The following is a 23,380-nucleotide window of genomic DNA, read 5'->3' as shown; positions in this document are numbered from 1 at the left end:
AGACACGGCATGGTGCTGGGCACCAGCCACAGTCCTCAGATCCTTGTGTGTTTGCTGAGCCCAGAGCAGCCCTGGGCCAGGCCGCCCCAGGCCCTGCAGAGAGCTGCCCACAGGCAACCTGCTTTAGGCTGGAGGAGCTGGGCCGGCAGGTGCTCCTCCTCGCTGGACAGTGTCCCTGTCCCCATTTGGGGAACAGGAACCTCAGCATCCCAGGATTGGCCCTGGCTCCTCCTCTTCCCCTCTCCCTGGAGGGGGTCCTTGCCCCAGCCCTGGTCCTTGGGCCAGGAGGCCCACTCTGTGGTGCTCGGCAGGAGTGGAAGCGGGACGTGGCGGAGCTGGCGCTGTGGATGGAGGAGAAGGAGCTGATGGTGGCAGAGGGGCCCTGTGCAGGCCCCAGCAACATCCTGCGTAAACTCATGCGGCACGCAGTGGCTGAGAGCGAGCTGAGGGCCTCCCACGGGCACGTGGAACACCTGCAGCAGGTGGGGGGGCAGGGGGCGGGGCCTGCTCACTTTCAAATTCCCAACCCTCATTGTACCAGATGGCACAGGCGCTGAGGGGAGAACCAACTCCAGTTCCCATGGCGTCAGGGGTCGCAGCCAGAAAGCTCCGGCGTGCCTGCCTCTCAGGCCACTAGCACAGCTCCAGCACAGAGCTCTTCCCCACCATCCACCCACCCAGTGCCTGCCTCTGGGGACGCCCTCCTGCCCTGCCCACCTCTGCAACATGTACATGGTCCCCACAGCCCAGCCAAGTGCCCTGGGCCTCTGTCTGCATTGCAGGTCGGGAGGGAGCTGTCAGGCAGCCAGCCCCAGGCCCGGGAGGACATCCAGGCCAGGCTCCGGAGCCTGAGCAGCCGGTGGGAAGAGCTGAATCACAAGATGGTGCAGCGCTGGGGCCAGCTCCAGCAGGCTAGACGGCAGGACCAGCTCCTCAGGCTGTTGCAGGTTCCCTGGGGAGCGGGTGGGGCCCAGGAGGGAGCGGGAGGCTGAGCTGGGAGACAGGAGGGCGGGGGTCCAGGTGTCTGCTGCCGCTGGAGTGGCCTGCAGCCTTCAGGGGCCCCTGGCCTGCCGCAAGTCAGGCAGGGCTCTGCCCACCCCTCCCCCCGCCATGGCCAGCCCAGGCTATCTCCTGTGTGCCCAGCATGTGGTCAGCACGATCTGCACCCCCTGAGCAGGAAGAAGCACGAGGGGCCCTGAGAAGATTGGGGGTTGGCAGCAGTGGGTGAACCTGCTGCTACCCTGCAGTCCTAGAGTGCTGTCCCTCTGTCCCTCCCCAGGAGGCCAAGGAGAAGATGGAGCAGCTAGAGGGGGCCCAGCAGGACGCAGAAGCCAGGCAGGACCCGGGCTGGAGCCGGCAGCTGCAGAGACGGCTCTGCCAACTGGAGGCCAAGGGCCAGGTGCTGGCTGGCAAGATGGCTGCCCTCTGCTCCCAGGCACACGGCACGGGCACTTCCCAGAGCATCCTGGACGAGACCCAGCGATGCCTGCAGAGGTGGGGCCCTGGCCACGCTCACCCCTGGGGTGCCCGGCCCTCCTCCCCTGTGCGCAGAGCCAACCCCGGGGCAGGAGGGCTAGGTGTGGGCTGCCTCCTGGGCAGGGCCCCACCACCTGAAGACAGGTGGGGCCCCGGTGCCTGCAGCTGCCTCCCCCTAGCCTATCAGGGCTCCCTGTGTGCTTCTGCCTTGTTCCTCACGGGTTCCTGGCTGGGGCCAGGAAGGGAACACCTGCCTTGTTCTCCCCATCCCCAACTCTCCCACTCTTCTCCCCCAACCCAGGTTCCAGTCCCTGCAGGGACACCTGGCCGCCCAGCGCCTGCAGCTGCAGGCCTCGGCTGAGCTGTGCCAGTTCTACCAGCTGAGCCAGGCAGAGCTCTCGTGGGTGGCTGAGCACATGCCCAGTGCCGGCCCCAGCAGCCCCACCAAGTGCTGGGACAGTGTCCAGAGCCTTTACCACAAGCACAAGGTAGCGCCCCTTCCTCTCCGAGCATCCCTGATGTCGCATTCCCAGACCCTGGGCACCCTTTGCCGCCATTCAGGGTGTCCTGGTTTCCAAATCTCTGCCCCTGGGGGTCTTGCCATGGTGTGGGGCCTGGAGCTCTGTCAGCAGCTTTGCTCTGGACGCCCCATGGTTAAGGGACCCCCCCAGGGGCAGCAGCTGTCCTACTGCTCTGTGCAGGAGCTGCAGGCCGAGCTGAACGCTCACCAGGGGCAGATGCAGCGGGTGCTGTGTTCTGGGCAGAGCCTGGCAGCCTCGGGGCACCCCAGCGCCCAGCACTTGGCAGAGCAGCGCCAGAAGCTGGAAGGCCGCTGGGCGGAGCTGCAACAGGCGTGCGCGACGCAGGCGTGGAGGCTGCAGCAGGCCGTGGCCGTCCAGCAGGTGGGCTGCAGGGAACACAGGCTCTGCGAGGGGAGCTGTGGACCCCACTGTGGTCCCCGTGTGGGCACACAAGCCTCCTGTGTGGGGAGCAACGTTGGGGTGTGGAGAGGGTCCGGTCAGAGATGGCCGAGGTGAGTCGGCCCCGTTCTCGGCAGTACATTCTGGAAGCGTCGGAGCTGGAGGCGTGGCTGGAAGAGAAGCGGCCGCTGGTAAGCAGCGAGGACTGCGGTGCAGACGAGGCCGCGACCTTGAGGCTCATTAGGAAGCACCAGGTACTGCGTCCTGAGCATCGCCACGTGGGGTGAACTTGGGTCACAGGGGACGACAACCAGAGGGTCGGTCACACTCCCAAGAGCCTGTCCTGCTTCTCAGCGGCCAGCGCCCCGAGGTCGAGGTCACGGCCAGCTACGTCCCCACGGCCACCGGGTCCTGTGGTGCCCTCCTCTGTCCCAGCCGCCCCAGGCTCTCTGCCTTTCCTGCCTCCCCTGGCTTCCTCTCTCCCGGTCACCCGCCCCGGCCCCTCCCTGCCTCCCAGCCTGGCATGGCATCCTCTGAGCCAGCCAAGTGCCCCTGAAACCTCCCTCCCCTGATGAGGGTTCCCTGGCTACAGCGGGGCCTGGGGGCCCCTTCCTCGTGCCTGGAACTGGAATCAGGGCCGCACAGGCTCACGCAGGACCCTGCAGTGTCCTGGTTCTGTTGTCACTGACGTAACCTCCTGTCGGGGCATGTTTTGGGCCAAGCCCTGGTGGTCTGTGTTCCCGCGTGCCCTGCAGGGAGCCACGCACCTTGTGGAACCTCCCTGTCCCAGCCCACTGGGCAGCTTACTTCATTCTGTCCATTTTTTACACTTTGGTGTTGGGGTTCAGTCTAATGCGCTCTGTAAACCCCCTTCCACGGCCCAGACTCCTCCATTCAGTGTTCCCTGCTGAACAGCAGGTGATCCGAGGGCACAGATAAGTGCCTGGGTGGGTGGGTGGATTGGGGACAGGTGGATGGATGTGTGAATGGATGAGTGGACTGGAGGATGCGTGGCTGGGTGGGTGGGTGGATGATGGGTGGAAAAGAGATGGGGGTGGAGAGGCGGGAGATGGATGGATGGGTGAAGGAGCCACTGGCCTGCGCCTGGCCCGGCGCCCTGTGCCTGCAGGTGCTGCAGCAGGACCTAGCTCTTCGCTGGCGCTCCATGGAGGAGCTCAGCCAGAGGGCCCAAACCCTCACTGGCCCTGCGGCCCCTGAGCAGCTGCACGGCGTGCAGGAGCGGCTCCGGGAGCAGCTGCAGGCACTGCAGGCGATGGCAGCCACACGGTGAGGGGTGTTGCATTCCCATACCTTGGCCTAAGTTGGGAGGAAGCCATGGCTCCGGCCAAGCCCATGGGGCTGGGTCAGGAGAGGGCTGAGGGCCGAGACTGCTGTATGTCACCCTCTTTCTCCAAGTCCCTTCAGGGAGGCCCCGCTCCCAGGCCTCGTCTCCCCATCCACTCTCTCCCCTCCCCATGTCCACTTCTCCCTGAGTGCTGATCCACGGGCTTGGATGAAGACCTGAATGACCCCATCCTTTAGGGGAGCCCTGTGATGGCCAGGCTGTCCCGAGAGGGTTGGCACGCTAACTTCTGGGGATGGGCGGTCACTGCAGGAGCCGGGAGCTGGAGGGGATGCTGAGGCTGCATGAGTACATGCAGGAGGCCCAGGACCTGCACAGCTGGCTGGCCGGCCGGAAGCAGGCGGTCCTGGCAGAGGCGAGCCCGGGAGAGGACAAGGAGGAGGTCATGGTGAGAAGAGGCCAGGGTGGGGGATGTGCTGCGGCCGCCCTGCCAGGCTGTGTGAAGCTGGCGGTGGCTGGGGGCACCCCACTGCATAGAGGGGCGGGCACCATGGCAGCCTCCACCCCACGCAGTCCCATGAGCCCCTGGGGTGTCTTGCTTCCCAGCCGGGGTCGCCCTGTCACCCAGGCTGTTCTTCACAGCACCTCCGCACCAGGTTTGTGACATTTCAGCACCAGGTGGAGATGGCCGGCCAGCAGGTGGCCGCCTGCCAGCAGTGGGCCGAGAGCCTGCTGCAGCAGGGGCCCCACGTTGCGCCCTGGGCCCGGCAGAAGCAGCAGGATCTGCAGTGAGTATGGGGCCTGGCCAGCAGGAGGCTCTGGGGGAGGAAGCTGGTCAGGTGGGGCTAGCCTGTGAGGACAGGGTGACAGCTCCAAGCACCCTGGGCAGGACTAGGGCCTCCCATGAGTCCCCCCACCTCCCACACTGGATGCAGCCCTTGCCCCATTCCCAGCTGCCCCCCTTGGCCAGTGTGGACCCACACTCCGGCCCATGAGCTTGGGGCACAGTCACGACTTGTCCGTAACCCGTAGCACAGGCACAGGCTGGCGGAAGTCTTAGCAGCCGGCTGAGTTTGCTGTGTAAAGGAAAGGAGAGAGGTGGCCTCCACCCTGAGGCTCTGTCGCCGGCTGAGACCGGGAATCCGCCGTGCCAGGCGCCAGCAGTGTCACAGAGCAGAGGGGCCGTGCGGGGCTGCGCATCACAGCAGCAGAGGAGCAAGTCCCTGGGGAGGGGCAGGCAGGGCCCAGCTGGCAGAGGCTGCGGAGGGGCAGACTCCTGCGGAGCCTGGGACCCAGGGACAACGCCGAGCGCCGAGCGCAGGAGGTCCGCCCAGACCTGGCAAAGGGGCACGAGAGGCTGGGGGGCTGATCCCCGCTCGCCCTCCATGTGCTGCTGTCAGGGCCTCCTGGTCCGAGCTGTGGGAGCTGAGCCAGGCCCGAGGCCGCCTGCTCCGAGACGCCGAAGCCGCCGTGCAGGTGTACGGAGCCCTGCTCGAAGCCCTCACCCAGGTCCAGGTGGGTGCCCAGGCTGGAGCGGGGATCCCCTGCGGAAGTCGATCAGGCTCTGTGGTCGCCCTCCACTCCTGACCCCTGGGCCCTCTCCTCAGGAGAGAACCACCAGCCTCCCCAGTGATGTGGCCCAGGACGCGCGCGGGGTAGAGGTGCAGCTGAAGCGACACCAGGCACTGGAGCGTGAACTAGAGGCTACTGAGCAGCAGGTGCGCCTCCTGGCTGCCCCCAGTCGGGCCCCTCCAGCTGGGCTCAGCTCTTCTCTGCATTTCCCACCGGCCCTCGGCCCCCAGTCAGGGCTGAGTCCCAGGCGTCAGGGTCGGCAAGGGGGTGTGGGCTGGCCCTTCTGCCTCTACGGTGGGACATAAGCCTTCACACCCCATCTGTTCTCTGATCCAGCTGCAGGAACTGCTGGAGACCGGATACAAGGTGCAGAGGCTGTGTGCAGGGCCTCAGGCCCAGGCTGTGCAGCGGGGACAGCGAGCAGTGACCCAGGCCTGGGAGGCCCTGCGGCTGCGCGTGGAGCAGCGCAGGGCCCGACTGGAGTGGGCGTACCTCCTGGCCCGCTTCCAGGCAGCGGTGAGGGCTCCTTCCCCTGGCTGGGGTCCACGTGCACGCCCGTGTGCGCATGTGCGAATGCTCGTGCGTGAGGTCCTGCAGGGAAAATTGGGCGTGGCCACATGGTGAAGCGCAGGGGCACAGCCGGCTGTGAGTCCGGCTGGCCAGAGGCCGAGCACAGGGCGAGCCAGTGACTACCTGGCTTTGGGTCACCAGTCCAGGTGAGTGACAGGGCAGTCCCGGGGGATCCCAGGCAGGGCTCGGGAACATAGGCGTCCCACGAAAGTCCACAGCTGGAGACACAGATGTTCTAGACATCTACTTTGACATCTGGGTTCGGCTCTCTGCCAGGAGCTGTGGGTGGAACGAGGGGTGACCCTGAAACTGGAAGATGGAGCCTACCTGTCTGGGCAGATGAACCAACACCCCAGAGTCAGACGGGGACACTAGGTCCTGGCCATGGGCTGTCCCAGCAGTCGCCACATCCCGGTGCCTGCTGGACCAGGAGGCCCAAACTCTGACTGCCAAAAGGCTTGAGGTTAGGGACCTTCTGTGCCGCTTTGTAGCACAGCAGGCTGGAGCAGGGTGCTTAATCCTCAGCTCGGTTCGCACCTTGGAGTGCAGGACCCTTTCCTGTACATGCTGCCACTCACCTTGTCCCTCTGGCGATGCCGGGCTTGGGCACTGTGTGACCACGGGGGACCGCTGGCTGGTGCTGAAGCTGAGTTCAGGGGACGGGGCGGGCAGTGAGGGGTCAAGGACGGGCAAGTCTTCCTGAGGCAGAGGCGGCCTCGGCCGGCCCTCGGAGAGCAGCGGAGTCTTTCCTGCCCCCTCAGGGACTGCTCAGCTGCCCTCGCTGCTGCTGGCGCAGGCCCGCGGGTGAGCTGGGGGGAGGGGGGAAGGAGGCAGAGGAAGAAGGGCCTGGCAGGGAGGGTGCGCGGACCCTGGAGGATTGGGTTGGAAGAGAACAGAGAAACCGGAAGAGCCAGGGCCTGGCTGGCCTCTTCCAGGGCTGTGAGTGGAGTGAGGTGGGCTGTGGCTCCGCCTCCAGCTCCCATTAGGCTCTCGCCTGCCTGCCGGCTCAGGTGCAGGACTACGCCTCCTGGGCAGCCGGGGTGCGGCAGGAACTGCAGGTGGAGGAGAGCGCCCAGGAGCACGGCAGTGGCGCCCTCCAGCTCAGCGCCCACCACCAGCTCCGGGCACAGCTGCAGGCCCAGGAGGAGCTGTGGCAGCAGGCTGCTCAGTTGGGCCGGCAGGCTCTGCTGACCGCGGGGACACCTGCTGAGGAGGTGAGTCCCTCTCCCGGTGTCCCCAGCCTGGCCTCCCTGGCCTCCTGCTGCCCTTGTCCTGCTGCGCCCTGCTGGCCTGGCTACCTTTGGGATCTTCTTCCCCTACCCTCGCCCTCCCCATGTGCCCACCTGCAGGTCCAGGAAGGGCTGCAAGCCCTACAGAACGCGCGGGACCAGGTGTTCCAGGCCTGGGTGTGGAAGCAAGAGAGGCTGCAGGCTGCGCAGGCGGAACAGCGCTTCCTCAGAGCATGCAGCCACCTGGAGAAGGCCCTCACGGCCCAGGAGGCAGGTGCTCTCGCCCCAGCGCGCACAGGCGCACGCGCGCCTCCCGTTCTCCTTCCCCTCCCTCGCTGGCTCTCTGATGTTCTCTGATCTGGAGCACCAGGCATTAGGTGGGGTCTCCTCCCTAACCCCAGCCCAGAGCGAGCCCAGAGGGAGTGGGCCAGGGCTTCGGTGTCTCCTCTTTGTGCAAGCCCCCACCTCGGTTCCTGTGCACCGCACAGCCTTGTCAGTGCCGTGCACCAGTCAGGCCCCGTCCCGCCGCAGGCCCCTTGCTCCACCCAGGGGCCCTGCCCCAGCACAGCCCGCTGTGGACACAGGGACTGGCTGGCTGCAGTCCTTGACAGCGTCTGCCTCTCCTGGGGGCGGGTCCAGGCCTCGCTGAGAACCAGTGCCCTGGGGGGCTCCGTGGAAGAAGTAGAGCAATTGATCCGCAGGCACGAGATCTTCCAGAAGGTGCTGAGTGCCCAGGATGCAAAGGTAAGTGGCTGGGAGGGAGGCCTGGGCGTGCTGGGGGGCTAGGGGCAGCACAGTCCCAAGCAGGGGCATGTGGGTGCTTGGTGCCTACCCAGAATCAGTGCTGATACGGCTCAGGAAGAAGGCCCGGGGCTGTGGGCCACACTGCAGGACCACAGCAGGCAGCCGGCTGTCGGCTTCACGTGGCCCCTGGGGAGCAGCCTGGCTCCGGTGTTGCTGGGGCAGTGAGCCGGCCCTAGGCTTACAGGGGCTGAGGGAGGGACTTCAGGCTCCTGGGAGAAGGGGCTGTGTGTGCCGGGGTGGGGGGCACCCCTGCTGCAGTCCGCAGGGTGGGAGGAGAGCAGGCTGTGGCCCTACCCACAGGAGGCAGCACTCCGGGAGCAGCTGAGCGGGCTCGGCGGGAGCGGCAGGGCACGGGACTGGCTTCACGCAGTGCTGGAGCGGCGTGCCCGAGTGCAGGGCCTGGCGGAGAGCCGGGGCCACGCCCTGCACACCTCGCTGCGGCTCGCCCGCTTGGCCGGGGCCATCACCCAGGTCAGAGGCCAGTGGCCCATGCCCTTTACTGCCTGCCCTCTCCCATGCCCCGAGGCCAGGAAGCAAGCCTGCAGGGGTCAGTGGCTCTCCTGCGCCGGGCTGGAGCCCAGGGCTAGGATTCTGAGCTGTGCATGTGCTGACTGCTAGTGGGACCAGGCCCGAGGGAGGCGGGGAAGCTGTCAAGGCAGTCGAGGGCCCCAGGGGCAAGGGGTCCCCAGCTCCAAAATTAGTTCCCACCCCCAGCCCCTAGCCAGCAGCCCTGGGCACGTCTCTGGTGGGCAAGGCCGTAGAGACTGTGGGCGTCATGCTGCGGTGCCCGCCAGGCCGAGGGCTGGATCCAGGAGCGGGCCCAGCGGCTGGCAGAGCCCATCCCTCCCGGGGAGCTGAGAGCGCAGCTAAAGCTCCTGCAGAGACACCAGGCCTTCCAGGCCGAGGTCCGGGCCCAGGAGGAGGTCCTCACCTCCATTGCCAAGGTACCAGCAGGCGCTTGGCCCCACCCTGGCTGCAGAGTGGTCAAGAGGCAAGGTGGTGGGCAGGAGAGGGGCAGCGGGTGAGCACTGCCCACTCCCCCGTCTTCCCAGGAGGGCGAGGCCCTGCTGGGCCAGGGCCACCCCCTGGCAGGAGAGGTCTCCCAGCAGCTGCAGGCGCTGCAGGAGCACTGGGAGAAGCTGCGGCAGGCGGTGGCCCTCCGGGGCCAGGCCCTGGAGGACAGAAGGGACTTCCTGGAGTTCCTGCGGAGAGTGGACCTTGCAGAGACCTGGATCCAGGGGCAGGTGAGGCCCAGCCAGGAGGGGCGTGGGGATCCAGGCAGGGCCCAGGAGGAAGTCCCTAAAGCCCGCCTCTGCCCAGCAGTGGAGGCCGGGGCAACTGAGGTCCGTGCTCAGGGCACCACCCTCCCTGCCCTCTTTGACCCACTGCTCTGCAGGAGGCGATGGTGAACTTCGGAGACCTGGGCCAGGATCTGGAGCACTGCCTGCAGCTCCGCCGCCGGCTCCACCAGCTCCAAGGTGCCTTGGCCAGGGTAAGGGGACCCTGCCCAGGGAGGAACTGGCACAATGCCCCTGCCCGCCCCAGACACTGGGAAACCCGGATCCAGGGGCTCAGGCATCGCGTCCGTATACTTAAGAGGTTTCCTCATTGTTAAATGGGGCTAAGGCCTGCCTGGGTGGTGGGAGCCCACCTGCTCGCTGTGTCCCATGAGCCCAAGCCTGTGGTAAAAGAACCGCACCAGCCAATGTGCTCTGCCCCCACCCCCGGGCCCCCACGTGGATGTGCGTTAGAGCCCCATTAATAGTGCAGGGACTGTTCCGCGTCAGCCCCCTGCTTAAAGGTGGTCATGCTCTGCGAGGTGTCACTGGGAAGCTAGGGTGGGAGTGGGGACCCCTCTGGGCTTTTTTTTTTTTTAAGAATTAGAAAGGAGGAGAAAAGCAGGTCATCACTGGCTCACTTCCCAAATGGCCGCAGTGGCCAGAGCTGGGCCGATCTGAAGCCAGGAGCTTCTTCCGGGTCTCCTACACTAGTGCAGGGTACCCAAGCACTTGGGCCATCTTCCACTGCTTTCCCAGGCCATAAGGAAGAAGGTGGATCTGCTGGGACTTGAACCAGTGTACCGCAGGCGGGGGCTTAGCCTACTATACCACAGTGCCGCCCCACCCCATAATTGCAGTTGTTAATGAAAGCTAGAGCGTGCTCCTGGATGGAGACATTGTCCGTGTCCCCTTCAGTGTGACTCTCTCAGCACCTCCTTCTCACCCCCCTACCCCCTGCACACACCTCCCATTTCTCTTAGGTAGGATAGAGGAAGGAAATTGGGCAAATGCACTCACGAGCAGATCTTAGAGACCAGATGAGCTGACCTCACCCACCTGGTACAAGTAAGGAGGAGTTTTTTTTAAGGCTGCAGAGCTTAACCCCAAGACACCGCTGCCTACGGTGCAGTCACAGGCCCAGTGCCGCATGCGCTAGGCCTCAGCCAGCAGGGCTTGGATCCTGGCTCTGCCACAGGCAACCCCAGTGGCCTCTCTAAAAGGGACAAAGCACCAGACCCTGCCTCCCTGGGTGAGCTGCTGCAGGGAGAGCTGTGGGAACGTGAGCAAGCTCTAAACGCCAGCCAGCGGCTGGAAGCCTGCGGGCCCCTCCCCGTGCACCTGTGAGCCTGCGCGGGTCGGAGCCTCTGCCACACAAGTCCTCTGCCTGGAACAGCGCAACCCCTGGGGGCAAAACTCCTATATGGCCCCACCCCTCCCTCACCTCCTCTCTCGCGGAAGCTGTGTTTTAACTTGAAGGCTCCTGGTAAGGAGCCATGCCCACTCTCCCCGCCCTCCCCAGTCTGGGAGCGTTTCCTGGCCTTCAACGTGATTCTGGGCTCTGGCTCCATGCTGATGCTGCTCGCTGCACCTGCCTCCCATGCCACAGGCGAGCTGCACCTCATGCTCCCGGGAGCCCCAGCAGACCCCCAGTGCTGAAGAAGGGGCTCCGAGAGGGTGGTGCCCATGTCCTCACCTGCTCTCTCCGTAGGACACAGGGGCTGACGCCTACCTCAGGAGCATCAATGCCTTGTCGCTGCGGCTCAAGAACCAGGACCCCGAGCAAGTCCAGACCATCTGCCGGCGGCAAAGCCAGCTCCACAGCAGGCCAGTCCCACACCGCGAGGCAGTGGGTGGGGCGGGGAGGGCCAGCCCCAGGCTGACTGTCTATCGACCCTTGCCAGGTGGGCAAGTTTCCATGGCAACCTGCTCAAGTACCAGCAGCAGCTTGAAGGGGCCCTGGAGGGCCACATGTTGTCCCAAGAGCTGGACGTCGTCACCAAGCGGATTGGGGAGAAGGTGAGCGGTCAAACGCAGGGAAGTGGGCGCTGCCTGGCATCTCCCAGGCGTCCCGCCCCTCATCCGCCTCTCCTTCACCAGATGCTCGGTGGCCGGTCCCACCAGGCCAGGACAGCCGGCCGAGCCTGTGTCCTTGGGGTCAACATCAAACACTGACACAGAAGCCCTGTGGCAGGTTCGGGGGTCCATCTGCTTGGCTCCCCTCCGCAGACGTGCTGTGCTGTGCAGAGGCCAGAGCAGCCCCACTCTGTTTGCTGCAGCCCCTGAGCAAGCCCAGAACACGCGAGGGTTTGCCCCAGGACCGGGTCAGCAGGCACAGAACTGTGGGCTGACTGCTGCCAAGATGGTGGCTGAGCAGCAAAGCAGCCCCGAAGCCTGGCCCAGCACGCCCCACCCCTCTCCCCCGCAGGACGCCCTGATCCAGGCCCTGGGCGAAGGCGGGAGGAACCTGGAGCACACGCAGAAGCTGCTGCGGAATCTCGAAGTGCTGGAACAGGAAGTGGGCCTCGTACAGGAGCAGGTGGAGGTGTGTGGCTGGGTACAGAGGCTGCCTCTGTGGGATCCTAGTGGACACAAGGCACAGTGGGGCTGCACGCTGGGGGCCTCCTGCCCAGCCTCTGACCGTGGCTGCCCCACAGTCCCTGGAGCACAAGGCAAGCTGCTTTTGCCAGGCCAGCCCTGAGGCGGCCCTCAGCCTCAGCTCCAAGCAGCGAGCCATGATGGACAGCTGGCGGCAGCTCCGGAGCAGGGTCCAGAAGCGGTACGCACCCATGGCCTTCGGCCCCAGCGGCTCCGCCCCATGCTTTCCCTGGGCTCCTGTTTTCCCCTAAGAGTCTGTGTTGTCACTGCCCTGTGCTCCAGCCCCCTAGTCCATGAGCTTTCTGGGGGCTGAATGACAGGAGAAGGTGCTGGTGGGCACGGGGGGTGAGGGGCTCGGGGACCCTGGGCCTAGCTGCTGAGCCCTCTGGGCAGGAGGGAGGCGCTGGAAGCCTTGCACCAAGCACAGAAGCTCCAGGTGGCGCTGCAGGATTTGCTGGTCTGGGCCCAGGGGTTGCGGGCCGAGATGGCCATACCCAGCACCCCCTGCAGCCCAGAGGAAGCCCAGAGCATGGTGGAAAGGCACCAGGCACGCAAGGTGAGTGGGCAGGTGGGCCCGGCTTCCTCTCCTCATTGCCTGCCACCCTGTGCCCCCCACCTGTTCCTGGGTCCTTTCTCTTCCGTCCATACCTCAGCTGTCTTCCTGCCTCGCCTGTCCCCTCTGGGCGTCCTCCAGCCCTGGCTGGGGTCTGAGCCCAACCCCATTCTAGGCCGAGCTGGACTCCCGGGCAGTCAGCATCAGCCTGGCCCAGAGCACTGGGCAGCAGCTGCTCGCCGCTGGGCACCCATCCGCCCCTGACGTTCGCCGGGCCTTGGCTGCCTTGGAGCAGGAGCTGAGCAGCCTGGAGGGGGCCTGGCAGGGGCAGCAGCGGCAGCTGCAGCAGGCCCTGGAGCTCCAGGTACGCAGCGCCCCCTTCCCAGCCCCCAGCAGCCCCAGCCTCAGTCAAAGCTCAGGACGAGGCTTTCCCACCACTCCGGGCTCAGCTTGCCCACAGCGAGTCTGGCCTGCCAGGGGCACATCCTGTGGAACCGAGGACCCCGGCTCTCCTACCCAGTTCCCTCCACCTTCAGGGACTGGACCCTCTGTCCACTCTCTCCTGCCTTTTTCTTTCTTGCCAGCTGTTTCTGAGCTCGCTGGAGCAGGTGGAACGTTGGCTCTGCAGCAAGGAGGCCTGCCTGGCCGGCGAGGGGCCAGGGGTAGGTGCCTGGCAGCGCTGGGGGCGGACTCCCAGGAGCCCTCCCGCCCCCACCCCGACACACCAGTCCCCGAGCAGTCCCTGCCCTGTCAATCTTGTTCTCTGGCCCTGGGAGCCTAGCGGGGGAGCGTGTGGCCCTGCCTCACTCTTGCCTCCTTCCCACCGCCCCCCTCACATCTGCTGCTGTCCTGATCCCCATGGAGGCCCCCGGGAGCCCCCTGGGAATAATCGGAGTCCAGGTGGTCCTGGTGCGGGTGCAGTGGGGAGAGCGCTGGGAGGGAAAGCTTTGCCTGTTCTGGAAATGCGGATCCCTGCCCCTCGCCTCCTGGACGTCTGCCAGATCCCTGACCTAAAGTCAGAAGCAGCCCTGGGGTTGAGGGGTGTCTGGACTGGGCAGTGGCTTTGTGGAGGGCATGGTAGGATGGCTGTCAGGGGGAGAGCTTAGGCTGAGAGGGGCAGCCCCATGGGCAGCGCAACCTCCCTGACCCCCCAGGACCCCCTGGCCCCCGTGGAGACCCTCCTGTGGAAGCACGAGATGCTTGAACAGGGCCTGGAGGTGCAGGCGGAGAACCTCAGCGCCCTGGAAGCTGCAGCCCATGGCCTGCTGCAGCGTGGACACCCCGAGGCCCAGAGCGCCCTGGGCAGGTGCCAGGCTATGCTGCAGAGGTACCTCTGGCTCTGGGGCGCTGGGGACTGCGGCAGGGTGGGGTGGTGGGCCCCAGGCAGCCCAGCCCTCCCATTGCTGCCCTTCCGCCTCCCGGCCCGGGCTCACCAGCCTTTTCTGTGACATCAAGTGGCAGCCCCCTTCCTCCTTCCCCTGCTGAGATGAAGGGGAGTTCACAAAGAAGTTGCTACTGGGAAACAGGTGACCTGGACAGTGCTCGTGCACCATGGGCCATGCGGACTCAGACGGGCTCACTGCACCCAGCATAAGCACGGGGGCCACAGTTCAGCCTGTAACAGGCACCGACACTAGGGAGCAGGGCACAGCGCGCCTTCATGTAAAGGAAGCCCCGGGCTGAGGCTGGGAGGACCGGCAGGCGGCCTCGGCTGGAAGGGCGCGCATGTGCACAGACTACACACAGCCCTGTGCCACCCAGGCCCCGGGCCCACGCGACCCTCCCCCCGCAGGAAGGAGGCGCTCTTGGAGCGAGCCCGTGCCCGCCGTTGCCAGCTGGAGGAGCTCGGGCAGCTGCACACGTTCCTGCAGGAGACCCACGAGGTTCCTTTTGCATGCGGGGAGTGACTGGGGGGGAGGGGCTCGCCCCTGGGTCCCTCAGAGGTTAGGGGCAGGGAGAGCCCTCCGCAGCAGACCCTCTCCGTGTGCCCAGATGGCCATGTGGCTGCGCGAGAAGAACCTCGAGGCCCTGGAAGAGGGCGGCCGGGACCCCGCCGAGCTGCAGGCACAGCTGCAGGAGGTGCAGGCGGAGCTGGACGCCGGCGCACAGCACCAGCGGGCGCTGCAGGCGGTGAGGCCCGGTGTGTGGCGGGGGGAGAGCGTGGGGCATTGCGGGCAGCTGGGTCTGGGGCAGAATCCCGGACGCAGCAGTCCTCGCGTGCTCACCCTACCAGTCAGTCGCGCAGGGAGAAGCGGTTGCCTCCCTGGGATGCCCACACCAAAAATGGGGACTTTTTTTTTTTTTTTTAGTGATTTTAGAGAGAAAAATTTTCAACTTTGTTTGAAAGGCATAGAGATAAGCAGAGAGATCTTCTATCTGCTGATTCGCTTCCCAAATGCCCACAACAGCTGCAGCTGGGCCAGGCCAAAACCAGTCACCAGGAGCTCCACTCAGGTCTTCCATGTGGGAGGCAGGGTCCCACATGGGCCGTCACCTGCTGCCTCCCAAGTGTGCATTAGCAGGAAGCTGGAAGCAGAAGTGGAGCTGGGTCTCTGGTTAGGCACTGTGACATGGGATGTGGGTGTCTTAAGAGGCAGTTTAGGGACCAGTGTCGTGGCACAGCAGGTTAAGCTGCTACCTGCAGTACTGGTATCCCATATGGGCACTGGTTCGGGTCTCAGCTGCTCCAATTCTGATCCAGCTCCCTGCTGATGGCCTGGGAAAGCAGTGGAAGGCCCGAGTCCTGGGCCCATGTGGGAGATTGGGTGAAGCTCCTGGCTTCAGCCTGGACCAGCCTTGGTCATTGCAGCCGTTTGGGGAGTGAACCATGGAATGAAGATCGATCTCTCCCCCTCTCCCACCCTCCCCCACCCCTCCCCCTCCCCCTCCCCCTCTCCCTCTCCTTCTCTCTCTAACTCTGCCTTTCAAATAAATGAAAAAAAGCTTAACCACTGGGCCAAGTGCCTGCCCTGAAGGTTACATTTTGAGGTGATCAGGGCTGGCACCCAGCAGCCCGGGGGTGAGAGGAGTCAGAGCAGCACCTTGTAGCACTCCCTTCCCTACCTGCAAAGGCAGGCCCTGACCCCGCCCAGTCCCCTCTGCTACAAAGTATTATAAACAAGAGCGTGGTCTCATCTCCTTTATGTGGATGGAGAACGCCAAGTTCAGGGAGGGTAATGCACTTGCGGAAGATCACACAGCCAGCACGCAGAGACGCTGGTGCGTGGAGCTGGCGCAGGTGCCCATGGGGTATGTGCTGCGCTGTGGCTGCAGGAGGGGCAGAGGCTGCTGCAGGGGGGCCCCTCGGCCTCAGAGACTGTCCAGGAGCGGCTGCAGGAGCTGGGGCAGCTCTGGCGTGAGCTGCAGACCAACAGCCAGAGGAAGGCAGCCAGGCTTCGCGCAGCCTGCGAGGTGAGCCTGTGCAGACCACGGAGTGGCCGGATGGGGCTCTGGGCCTCCTCCCCGGCTGCCCACTGCGTATTCTGCTGCAGGCTGTACGTCTCCGACGGAGCGTGGAGGACCTGCAGAGCTGGCTGGAGCCCGTGGAGGCTGAGCTGAGAGGCCCCGTTGGGGGCCAGGACCTGCCTGCGGTGGACGAGCTGCTGGGCGCCCAGGGGGAGCTGGAGGCAACGGTGGAGAGGCAGGCCGCACGGGCGCAGGCCCTGCTGGGCCAGGCCCGGGCCTTCGAGCGGGACGGACACTGCCTTGGCCCTGACTTGGAGGAGCAGACCCAGCGGCTGCTGCGGAGGTCCCCGCCCTGCCCTGCCCTGCCCTGCCCGGAGGATGGTGCCCCAGCCTTCAGCTTGTGTCTGCTCGGCTTTGCCCCACCACAGCGAGGGGCACAGGGTGAGCTAGTGTGCCATCACTGGCTGGTCCTAATACCGACCGCCATGCCCCTGCCTCCGTGTAGGTTCCAGAACCTGAGGGAGCCCCTGCAGGAGCGTAGGGCAGCCCTGGAGGCCCAGAGCCTCCTCGTGCGGTTCTTCAGGGATGTCGAGGAGGAGATGGCCTGGGTGCGAGAGAAGCTGCCTCTGGCCACTGCCCAGGACTGCGGCCAGAGCCTGAGCGCCGTGCAGCACCTGCAGGAGAAGCATCAGGTAGGGGCCTCCCGCAGAGGTCCTGGGTCCTCCAGGAGGGGGACGGTGAGAGGCAACTCCTTGGGAGCAGGTCCTGGGGGTGCCCGCGTGTCCTGTAGCATCCCCAGTCCCCTTCCTCTTCCGCCACAGAACCTGGAGAACGAGCTGAGCAGCCACGAGGCTCTGACCCGGGTGGTGCTGGGCACTGGGCACAAGCTGGTGCGGGCTGGCCACTTTGCCGCCAGCGAGGTGGCTGCCCGGGTGCAGGAGCTGGAGGCGGCCATGGAGCACCTGCGGGCGGAGGTGGCGCGGAGGCGGCTGCTGCTGCGCCAGGCTCAGGAGGCCCAGCAGTTTCTGACGGAGGTGAGAGGGTGCTGCAGGTGCACGGGGCCCAGCCCTGGTGTCAGACACCCAGGGCGTGCGGGGCTGGCGGAACTCACAGGGAGCTCGGTCTCCTGCCCCCGTGGCCTCCCAGCTGCCCGTTTCCCAGAACACAGACCCGAGGCCTCTGCTGCAGCTCCTTCTAACCCAGTGGTTCTCGAGTGGCACTTTGCGTCAGCATCATCTGCAGCCTTCTCCCTGCTGCTAGGCCAAGGCACCCTGCAGCGGTGAATGCAGTAGTAGAGGAAGCAAAACGCGGAGTGAGAATGAAAGGGGGCTGGCGCCATGGCTCACTAGGCTAATCCTCCACCTGGCGGCGCCGGCACACCGGGTTCTAGTCCCGGTTGGGGCGCCGGATTCTGTCCCGGTTGCCCCTCTTCCAGGCCAGCTCTCTGCTGTGGCCAGGGAGTGCAGTGGAGGATGGCCCAGGTGCTTGGGCCCTGCACCCCATGGGAGACCAGGAAAAGCAGCTGGCTCCTGCCATCGGATCAGTGCGGTGCGCGGGCCGCGGCGGCCATTGGAGGGTGAACCAACGGCAAAAACAGAAGACCTTTCTCTCTGTCTCTCACTGTCCACTCTGCCTGTCAAAAAAAAAAAAAAAAGAATGAAAGGGACGAAATGTGGCGCTGCTGAGTGACTGAAGCAGTCTGCACTGAGGAACGGAGAATGAGGTGTCTTTATCATTCATGGGCTGGGGGGAAATGGCCCCGGGCCCTGGAGCATTGCACTCAGGCCTCTGCTCCAGACCCCAGGACACTATAGGGATAGGGCCCAGGCAAGGAGGCATCAGACCCCTCAGTGACCCCCATGTGGGTACAGCCGGGCTGAGCGCCTCTGCTCTAAAGCCCTCATGCCCTAGGCCTGGGCCCTCCACAGCATCTCCCAGGGGAACCTCTGCTATGTCACCCTAGCTCCTGGAGGCAGCATCGTGGCTGGCCGAGCGGGGCTGTGTTGTGGACAGCGAGGACATGGGCCAGGGCGCCGAGGCCACACGGGCCCTTCTGCGGCGACTGGAGGCCACCCGGAGAGACCTGGAGGCCTTTGGGCCACGCTTGGAACGGCTGCAGCACACAGCGGCACTGCTGGAGAGCAGGCAGAGCCCGGAAAGGTAGGGGGGAGGGCAGGCGGAGAGCAGGAGACAGCCCAGGCTGCCAACCTGGTGGGGGGGTCGGCAGAGGGGGCTCTGGCCCAGGCTGCCTTCCTGCCCCAGCCCCCAGGTCCTGGCCCAGATGCAGGTGGTGACAGAGGCCCACGCGCAGCTGCTGCAGAGAGCGGAGGCCAGGCGCCGAGGCCTGCAGGAACAGCTGCAGGTGCACCAGCTGGAGCACGAGACCCTGCTGCTGGACACCTGGCTGAGTACCCATCTGGCCGCTGCCGAGTCCCAGGACCACGGGCAGGACCTGGAGGGCGTCACTGTGAGTCTCTGGGCTGAGCCTGAGTAGGCACGGAGGCTGGGGCGTGAGCAGGGAGGGAGCTGCAGCGGGAGCTCTGGGCCAATCCCTGTGGTTCTGGCACCAGCTTCCCCCCTGCAGAGTGACCCTCCCTGCCGCACCCCCTTGCAGGCGCTGGAGGAGAAGTTCGATGCTTTCAGCAAGGAAGTGCAGAGCCTGGGCCAGGCCCGGATGCAGGCCCTGGGGGAGCTGGCAGACAGCCTGGACCAGGCAGCCCCCCGCTGCTCTCTCCACGTTCAAGCCCAGAGGAGCCGCATCCAGGCTGCCTGGGAGAGGCTGGACAAGGCCATGAAAGCCCGCAGAGAGGTAGGGCCCACCTGCCTGGCTTCAGCCAAAGCCACGGTGACCTGGGGGCAGGCGCGGGGCCTCTGAGCACCTCACATGTCTAAGGAGAGACGGAAGCTCCCAGAAGGCACACACTTGGTGGCTCCAGGTCAGCACAGCGCCCCCTGCCTCCACGCCCCCTCTGAGTGCGGTCAGTGCCTCTGCACGGAGTGCAGCCTTCGGCTTCCTGCCGCCTTGGTTCTCAGCCTCAGCTGGTAGCTTTGTATCAGAGCAGCCCCTGGCAGAGCTAGGGCACCCGGCAGATGCCCCTCTCTCCTTTCCTGGCCCAGCCTGGGCCCTCCTGCTGCCCTCAGGCTTCAGGGCCCTGCCCTGCCATCGGGTGCACACCAGAGGCCGCCCCTGCGAGCCCAGTGCGTCATTCACATTTCCCAGCCAGATGGGGCTGCACCTGAGGGTCCCCACGGCCCCTTGCTCAGAGGAGGTGGCCACAGGCTATCTCCAGGAAGAAGGCAGGGGAGCAGAGCTCGGCCCCAGCAGCCTCGTCCACCCCCCCAGAGCCTGGCCGCAGTCCGGGAGCTCCGCAGCTTTGAGCGGGCAGCAGCTGGGCTGCGGGGCTGGATGCAGAAGCAGATGGCCCTGGTGCAGGGAGCCCTGCATGGCCACACGTGTGAAGACCCCTCCTGTGTGAAGACACTGCAGCAGCAGCACGGGCGCCTGGAGGTGAGAGCCCTCGCGCACACGAAGGAAGGTCTGCCCCCTGCAGAGCCCTCTCTGGGGAGGGCAGGGGCCCCCAGCTGTCTCCAGCTGCCCCCCAGAAGGGCCACGTGGGGACCCTTCCCTAGACTGTAGCCTGAGCCTGTCCCTGGGGGAGACAGGCCTGCTCTTGTGGTTTTAGAGGGAACTGGCAGCCATGGAGAAGGCGGCGGCCCGGTTGCAGATGGAGGCCCGGTGTCTGGGCCAGCGCCACCCTGAGGCTCAGGAGGGCCTGGCCGAAGAGCTGGCCAAGGTGCAGGAGGCCTGGGCCACCCTGAAGGCCAAGGCCCAGGAGCAGGGCCAGCAGCTGGCACAGGCCGCCCAGGGCCACGGCTTCCTTGCGCGCTGTCGGGAATTGCTGTAGGTGGCGTCTTCCCTTGGCCCCTGGCTGGATCCTGCCCTGTGGGGTGGGGGTGTGGCAGCTCTCCAGGCTGCCCCGCCCTGACAGAAGCTGCTTTCCCCGCCCTGCAGAGCATGGGCTCAGGAGCAGAGGGCGCTGGTGGCGGCAGAGGAGCTGGCTCAGGACGTGGTGGAGGCAGAGTGGCTCCTGGGGCAGCACGAGGAGCCGGGGCAGGACATCGAGGAACACGGCCTGCAGGCCCAGGCCCTGCAGCAGGAAGGGCGGCGGCTGCTGGACCACAGCCCTTTCCTGACCCCAGCGCTGCAAGCGCAGGTGTGCCTGGGGGCAGCCCCACGCCCAGGGCCTCTGAACCCCTGGAGGTGTCGCGGCCTCCCCTCTGCTCCCTACTGGCCCCGGGTGGGAGCGCTGGCTGCGCACTCACCCGCAGCAGCCCCTCCCCACCAGGTGGCAGAGAGCCTGCAGGAACTGGAAGGGCGGCTGCAGGAGCTCCAGGAGGCCTGGGCCCTGGGCCTGCGGCGCTGCCGGGAGCGCTGGGGTCTGCGGAAGCTGCGGCAGGAACTGGAGCAGGCTGAGGCCTGGCTGGCCTCCCGGGAAGGCCTCCTGCTGGAGCCCAACTGTGGGGTGTGTCTGGCAGCCCCTGCCCTGGGGGGCCCCTGGCTGCGCTGGCGTGGGGGGAGGGGTGCTCCCGGTGCCCAGGAGCCGGGCCTCACCCGCCTTGCTTCTCCCCAGCGTTCGGTGTCGGAGGTGGCATTGCTGCTCCACAGACACCAGGACTTGGAAAAGCTGCTGGCCGTGCAGCAGGCGCATGTCGCCCGCCTACAGGAGCCCGTGGAGGTGGGACCCCCCCCCCCGCCTCGGCCTGCAAGTCCGCCCTCCCCAGGGCCCCCCTCGGGGTGTTCCCTTCAGGGAAGCTCCATCCATGCCTGTGGTACCATCACCCCAAGATGCAGGTGGGGTAGGGTGCCACCTGGACAAGGGGGGCGGGTCTCCGGACCTTAGGCAGGCAATGGCCACTGAAGAGACAGCCCCTCTCTGATGGGGTGGGCAGCCCAGGCATTACCTGCTCTGTGACCTGCCTCACCTCGCCCCTGCCCCAAGATGCAACGGGCTGGTGCAGGTGCCGGGTACCAGGAGAGCTGACAGCTGTCCAGGGTGGGCCCGCCAGATGCGGGGCCCCAGGAGCACAGCTCGGCCCTGCAGCCCTGGCCCCCGCAATGGGAGCCCAGTGGGGCAGGGGCTATGGGGGCAAGACCCACACCCTGAAGCTGGCCCTGAGGTTCCGGGAAGCGGGCTGCTGGGTGTGGGAGCTGAGGGGCACCAGGAGGGGACAAGGCCAGGAGAAGTGGGGTTGAGCCCACCTTCTGGAGGGGCCTGCGCTGAGCTGGGGATGAGCCCGGGCCCCAGCCTGCGTTGCCAGGAGACAAAGGCTGCCAGGGAGGGACACTGGGTTTAAGCAGCAGATCCAGCTCCACAGCCCCTCCCCAGGGCCCGGGTGACTGCCCTCCACTCTAGGCCCTTCATAGAAGCTGCCCGCCCAGAGGGGAAGGGGCTCTTCCTGCTCCTTTCCTTGCTTTCCCTAGCAGAGCCCCTCACGGTCTCCCTCCTCCCTAGGGGGGGACCTCATTCCTAGGCCGTGCTTTGCCTAGGTGGCCCTGGACACACATGGCCAGGCTGTAACAAGGCCCGGCAGTAGCTGTCCACTGGCCTTCTTGCCCTCTGTCCACACCCAGCCCCAGCCCCAGCCCCAGGGGCAGCTGTTCGGGAACTCCTGAGCCGCCCCGGGAATGAGAGGTAGGAAAGGGCCCCAGGCAGCAGAGGCTACACGGGAAAGCGGAGATGGCCACAATGATCTGTCCTGGTCTCTGCACAGACAGCGGCTTTCACACGCCCCCTTGCCTTCATGGAAGCCCACTGCGAGCAGCTGAGGGACCAACGCGCCAAGAGCCAGTCTTTGTGCGTGAGGTGAGGTGGGGACGTGTGGACTCAGGCCTGGCCTCCCAAGCGGCCACCAGGCTGAGGGGCTGGAGGCAGGGGCCGGAGGGGAGGAGGTGGGTGTGACCCCCGGCTGTCGGTGTGCCAGGCCCAGCAGCGAGGACAGCCTGCAGGCAGCACCAATCGAAGAGCAGGCCGAGAGCTGGCAGCCGGCCCTGGGCAGCACAGCAGGTGTGTGGGGCTCGGTGGTGGGGGAGAGGACGGGGGAGGGACGCCGACCCCTGGTCCCCAGGTTCCTGAAGTGGCTGGCATTCTGTGCTTCCCCAGAGTTGCACATTCGCCTGTTTCTTCCCAAGAAATGAGGGTCTCAGCCAATTTAAGGCCCAGAGGGGTTAAATAACTTGCCTGAGGCCACACATCTCAGGTCAGCAGAGCTGGGGCCTCTGATGCTCCTCGCCGCCAGCGTCCTGGGGCCCCTGTCCCTCCAGGAGCTGCCCGGGCTGTGCTGCCCCATTCTGGCCAGTGCTGCGTGCCCCCTCGCCGGGGGGCTCTGCAGTGACCCGCCTGGGTTCCACTACCAGCAGCACTGCCGCAGCCCGCGCTCCCTTCACGGCCCCATGTGTCAGGGCTGCAGGGGTGTGCCCAGGACATGTGCTGGGAGCCGCACAGGCCCTTATCCTCTACTGTGTTCCTGGCTCTGTGCCTCATGGCGTCCACTTCTGCAGGCCCCTTCCCAGACTCTGCAGAATCCCAAAGGGGTGCTGGGTCATTTGCTTTCACAGCTCCCCCTCCTGAGGGCCAGGCCCCAGCGTGGGAGCCCTGGAGCAGGGAGGGCTGGGGCCACCAGGGCTGCTCTAGCTCTCTCCTTGCTCTGTAGCCCCCACAGCCAATCCTGTCGGTGGCATGGTGGCAGCGCAGTCCAGCGTGGGCACTCAGCTCAGGTAGGACATGGGGAGGGGGGAGCCTGTGCCCAGGCCCAGGGCTTTGTGACTTAGACTACTGGGGTACAGGGAGACCCCCGCCCTGAGGGCAAACCTGCTGCCTCCCACCTGGGACGGCAAAGGCCAGGCCATAAGGCGCTCTCTCCCTGCAGCTCGGACAGCACTCTCCTCCCCGGGGCTCACCCCACCTTGGCCTTGCCCTCTGCGCTGGAGGAACCCCCACGGGTCACAGGGCCTGCCCCGGAAGCTGCCCCTGGCTCCCCACACCAGCCCTAAGATGAGTTCCTGGCCCACGTTGGAATGCCTGCCCACATGTCCACGAGGCTGCTCGGCTATGGATCGTGGGGCTAAGAAGAGATCTACTAACATGCCCCAACCCGTCTCTCCCAGCTCCAAGCAGGGGGATTTGAAGCTGCCTGGGAGAAGAACCTCAGGGCCCCTCCTCCAGGATGCAGCCCCACCCCACCCCAGCACAGCGTGGGCCCTGGCCTACCCACCCCCTCCCACAATGCCCCCGGGGTGCCAGTCTGTCCCGCAGATGCTGTTACTGAAGGGACAGTTCCTGTCCTGGGCATAGCTGGAGCAAGCCGGGGGGTGAGAGCACCTAGCTCCCATTTACCACCCCTCACTGGCAGCTGCCCATTAGCCTAGAAAGAAGCGGGTGTCCAGGGAGGCTGCAAGAAGATCCAAAGGTGGCCCAGGCCCGAAGCCGTCGTCTCCCTGCAGTGAAGCCTCCAGGTCACCTCCCACCCCTGGGCGCAACAGGAGGGGACCAGAATAAGACCCAGGGCCCGGCCCCCCAGGACCCGCCTCTGGCTGGAGTTCCCTGTTGGACAAGGGGCCTCTCCTGAAGCTATGCAGCTGCTCCAATGCATCTGGTCCTGCGGCTGCCACGCCC

General features: G+C 66.0%; 1 protein-coding gene across 1 annotated transcript in view; it reads left to right on the top strand.

Moving 5' to 3' along the window:
* The window catches only part of SPTBN5 (spectrin beta, non-erythrocytic 5), a 40,534-nt gene extending 17,161 nt beyond the window's left edge, over positions 1-23,373 (top strand). Inside the window, exons 23-67 of the mRNA XM_089310135.1 lie at positions 312-482; positions 783-947; positions 1,280-1,494; positions 1,778-1,964; positions 2,178-2,378; positions 2,534-2,650; positions 3,526-3,683; positions 4,012-4,147; positions 4,342-4,487; positions 5,100-5,214; positions 5,307-5,417; positions 5,608-5,787; positions 6,852-7,055; positions 7,191-7,340; positions 7,710-7,814; positions 8,175-8,345; positions 8,669-8,818; positions 8,927-9,118; positions 9,271-9,366; positions 10,863-10,978; positions 11,056-11,170; positions 11,580-11,696; positions 11,809-11,930; positions 12,143-12,305; positions 12,478-12,666; positions 12,887-12,964; positions 13,457-13,629; positions 14,095-14,185; positions 14,295-14,432; positions 15,576-15,713; positions 15,794-16,050; positions 16,213-16,399; positions 16,529-16,741; positions 17,671-17,867; positions 17,970-18,174; positions 18,322-18,516; positions 19,051-19,215; positions 19,391-19,608; positions 19,720-19,921; positions 20,054-20,230; positions 20,339-20,443; positions 21,480-21,571; positions 21,690-21,772; positions 22,419-22,482; positions 22,635-23,373. Of these exons, the coding sequence (XP_089166261.1) occupies positions 312-482; positions 783-947; positions 1,280-1,494; positions 1,778-1,964; positions 2,178-2,378; positions 2,534-2,650; positions 3,526-3,683; positions 4,012-4,147; positions 4,342-4,487; positions 5,100-5,214; positions 5,307-5,417; positions 5,608-5,787; positions 6,852-7,055; positions 7,191-7,340; positions 7,710-7,814; positions 8,175-8,345; positions 8,669-8,818; positions 8,927-9,118; positions 9,271-9,366; positions 10,863-10,978; positions 11,056-11,170; positions 11,580-11,696; positions 11,809-11,930; positions 12,143-12,305; positions 12,478-12,666; positions 12,887-12,964; positions 13,457-13,629; positions 14,095-14,185; positions 14,295-14,432; positions 15,576-15,713; positions 15,794-16,050; positions 16,213-16,399; positions 16,529-16,741; positions 17,671-17,867; positions 17,970-18,174; positions 18,322-18,516; positions 19,051-19,215; positions 19,391-19,608; positions 19,720-19,921; positions 20,054-20,230; positions 20,339-20,443; positions 21,480-21,571; positions 21,690-21,772; positions 22,419-22,482; positions 22,635-22,758 (6,894 nt within the window). The 3' untranslated portion in view covers positions 22,759-23,373. The remainder of the gene's footprint in view (positions 1-311; positions 483-782; positions 948-1,279; positions 1,495-1,777; positions 1,965-2,177; positions 2,379-2,533; positions 2,651-3,525; positions 3,684-4,011; positions 4,148-4,341; positions 4,488-5,099; positions 5,215-5,306; positions 5,418-5,607; positions 5,788-6,851; positions 7,056-7,190; positions 7,341-7,709; positions 7,815-8,174; positions 8,346-8,668; positions 8,819-8,926; positions 9,119-9,270; positions 9,367-10,862; positions 10,979-11,055; positions 11,171-11,579; positions 11,697-11,808; positions 11,931-12,142; positions 12,306-12,477; positions 12,667-12,886; positions 12,965-13,456; positions 13,630-14,094; positions 14,186-14,294; positions 14,433-15,575; positions 15,714-15,793; positions 16,051-16,212; positions 16,400-16,528; positions 16,742-17,670; positions 17,868-17,969; positions 18,175-18,321; positions 18,517-19,050; positions 19,216-19,390; positions 19,609-19,719; positions 19,922-20,053; positions 20,231-20,338; positions 20,444-21,479; positions 21,572-21,689; positions 21,773-22,418; positions 22,483-22,634) is intronic.
* The last annotated feature ends 7 nt before the right edge of the window (positions 23,374-23,380 follow it).

This window comes from Oryctolagus cuniculus, chromosome 12, assembly GCF_051225735.1.
Source record: "Oryctolagus cuniculus isolate XC-2025 breed Fujian yellow rabbit chromosome 12, ASM5122573v1, whole genome shotgun sequence".
Taxonomy (NCBI): Eukaryota; Metazoa; Chordata; class Mammalia; order Lagomorpha; family Leporidae; genus Oryctolagus; species Oryctolagus cuniculus.
The sequence above is the reverse complement of the archived record's forward strand: the minus strand, read 5'-3'. Positions and strand labels throughout refer to the sequence as shown.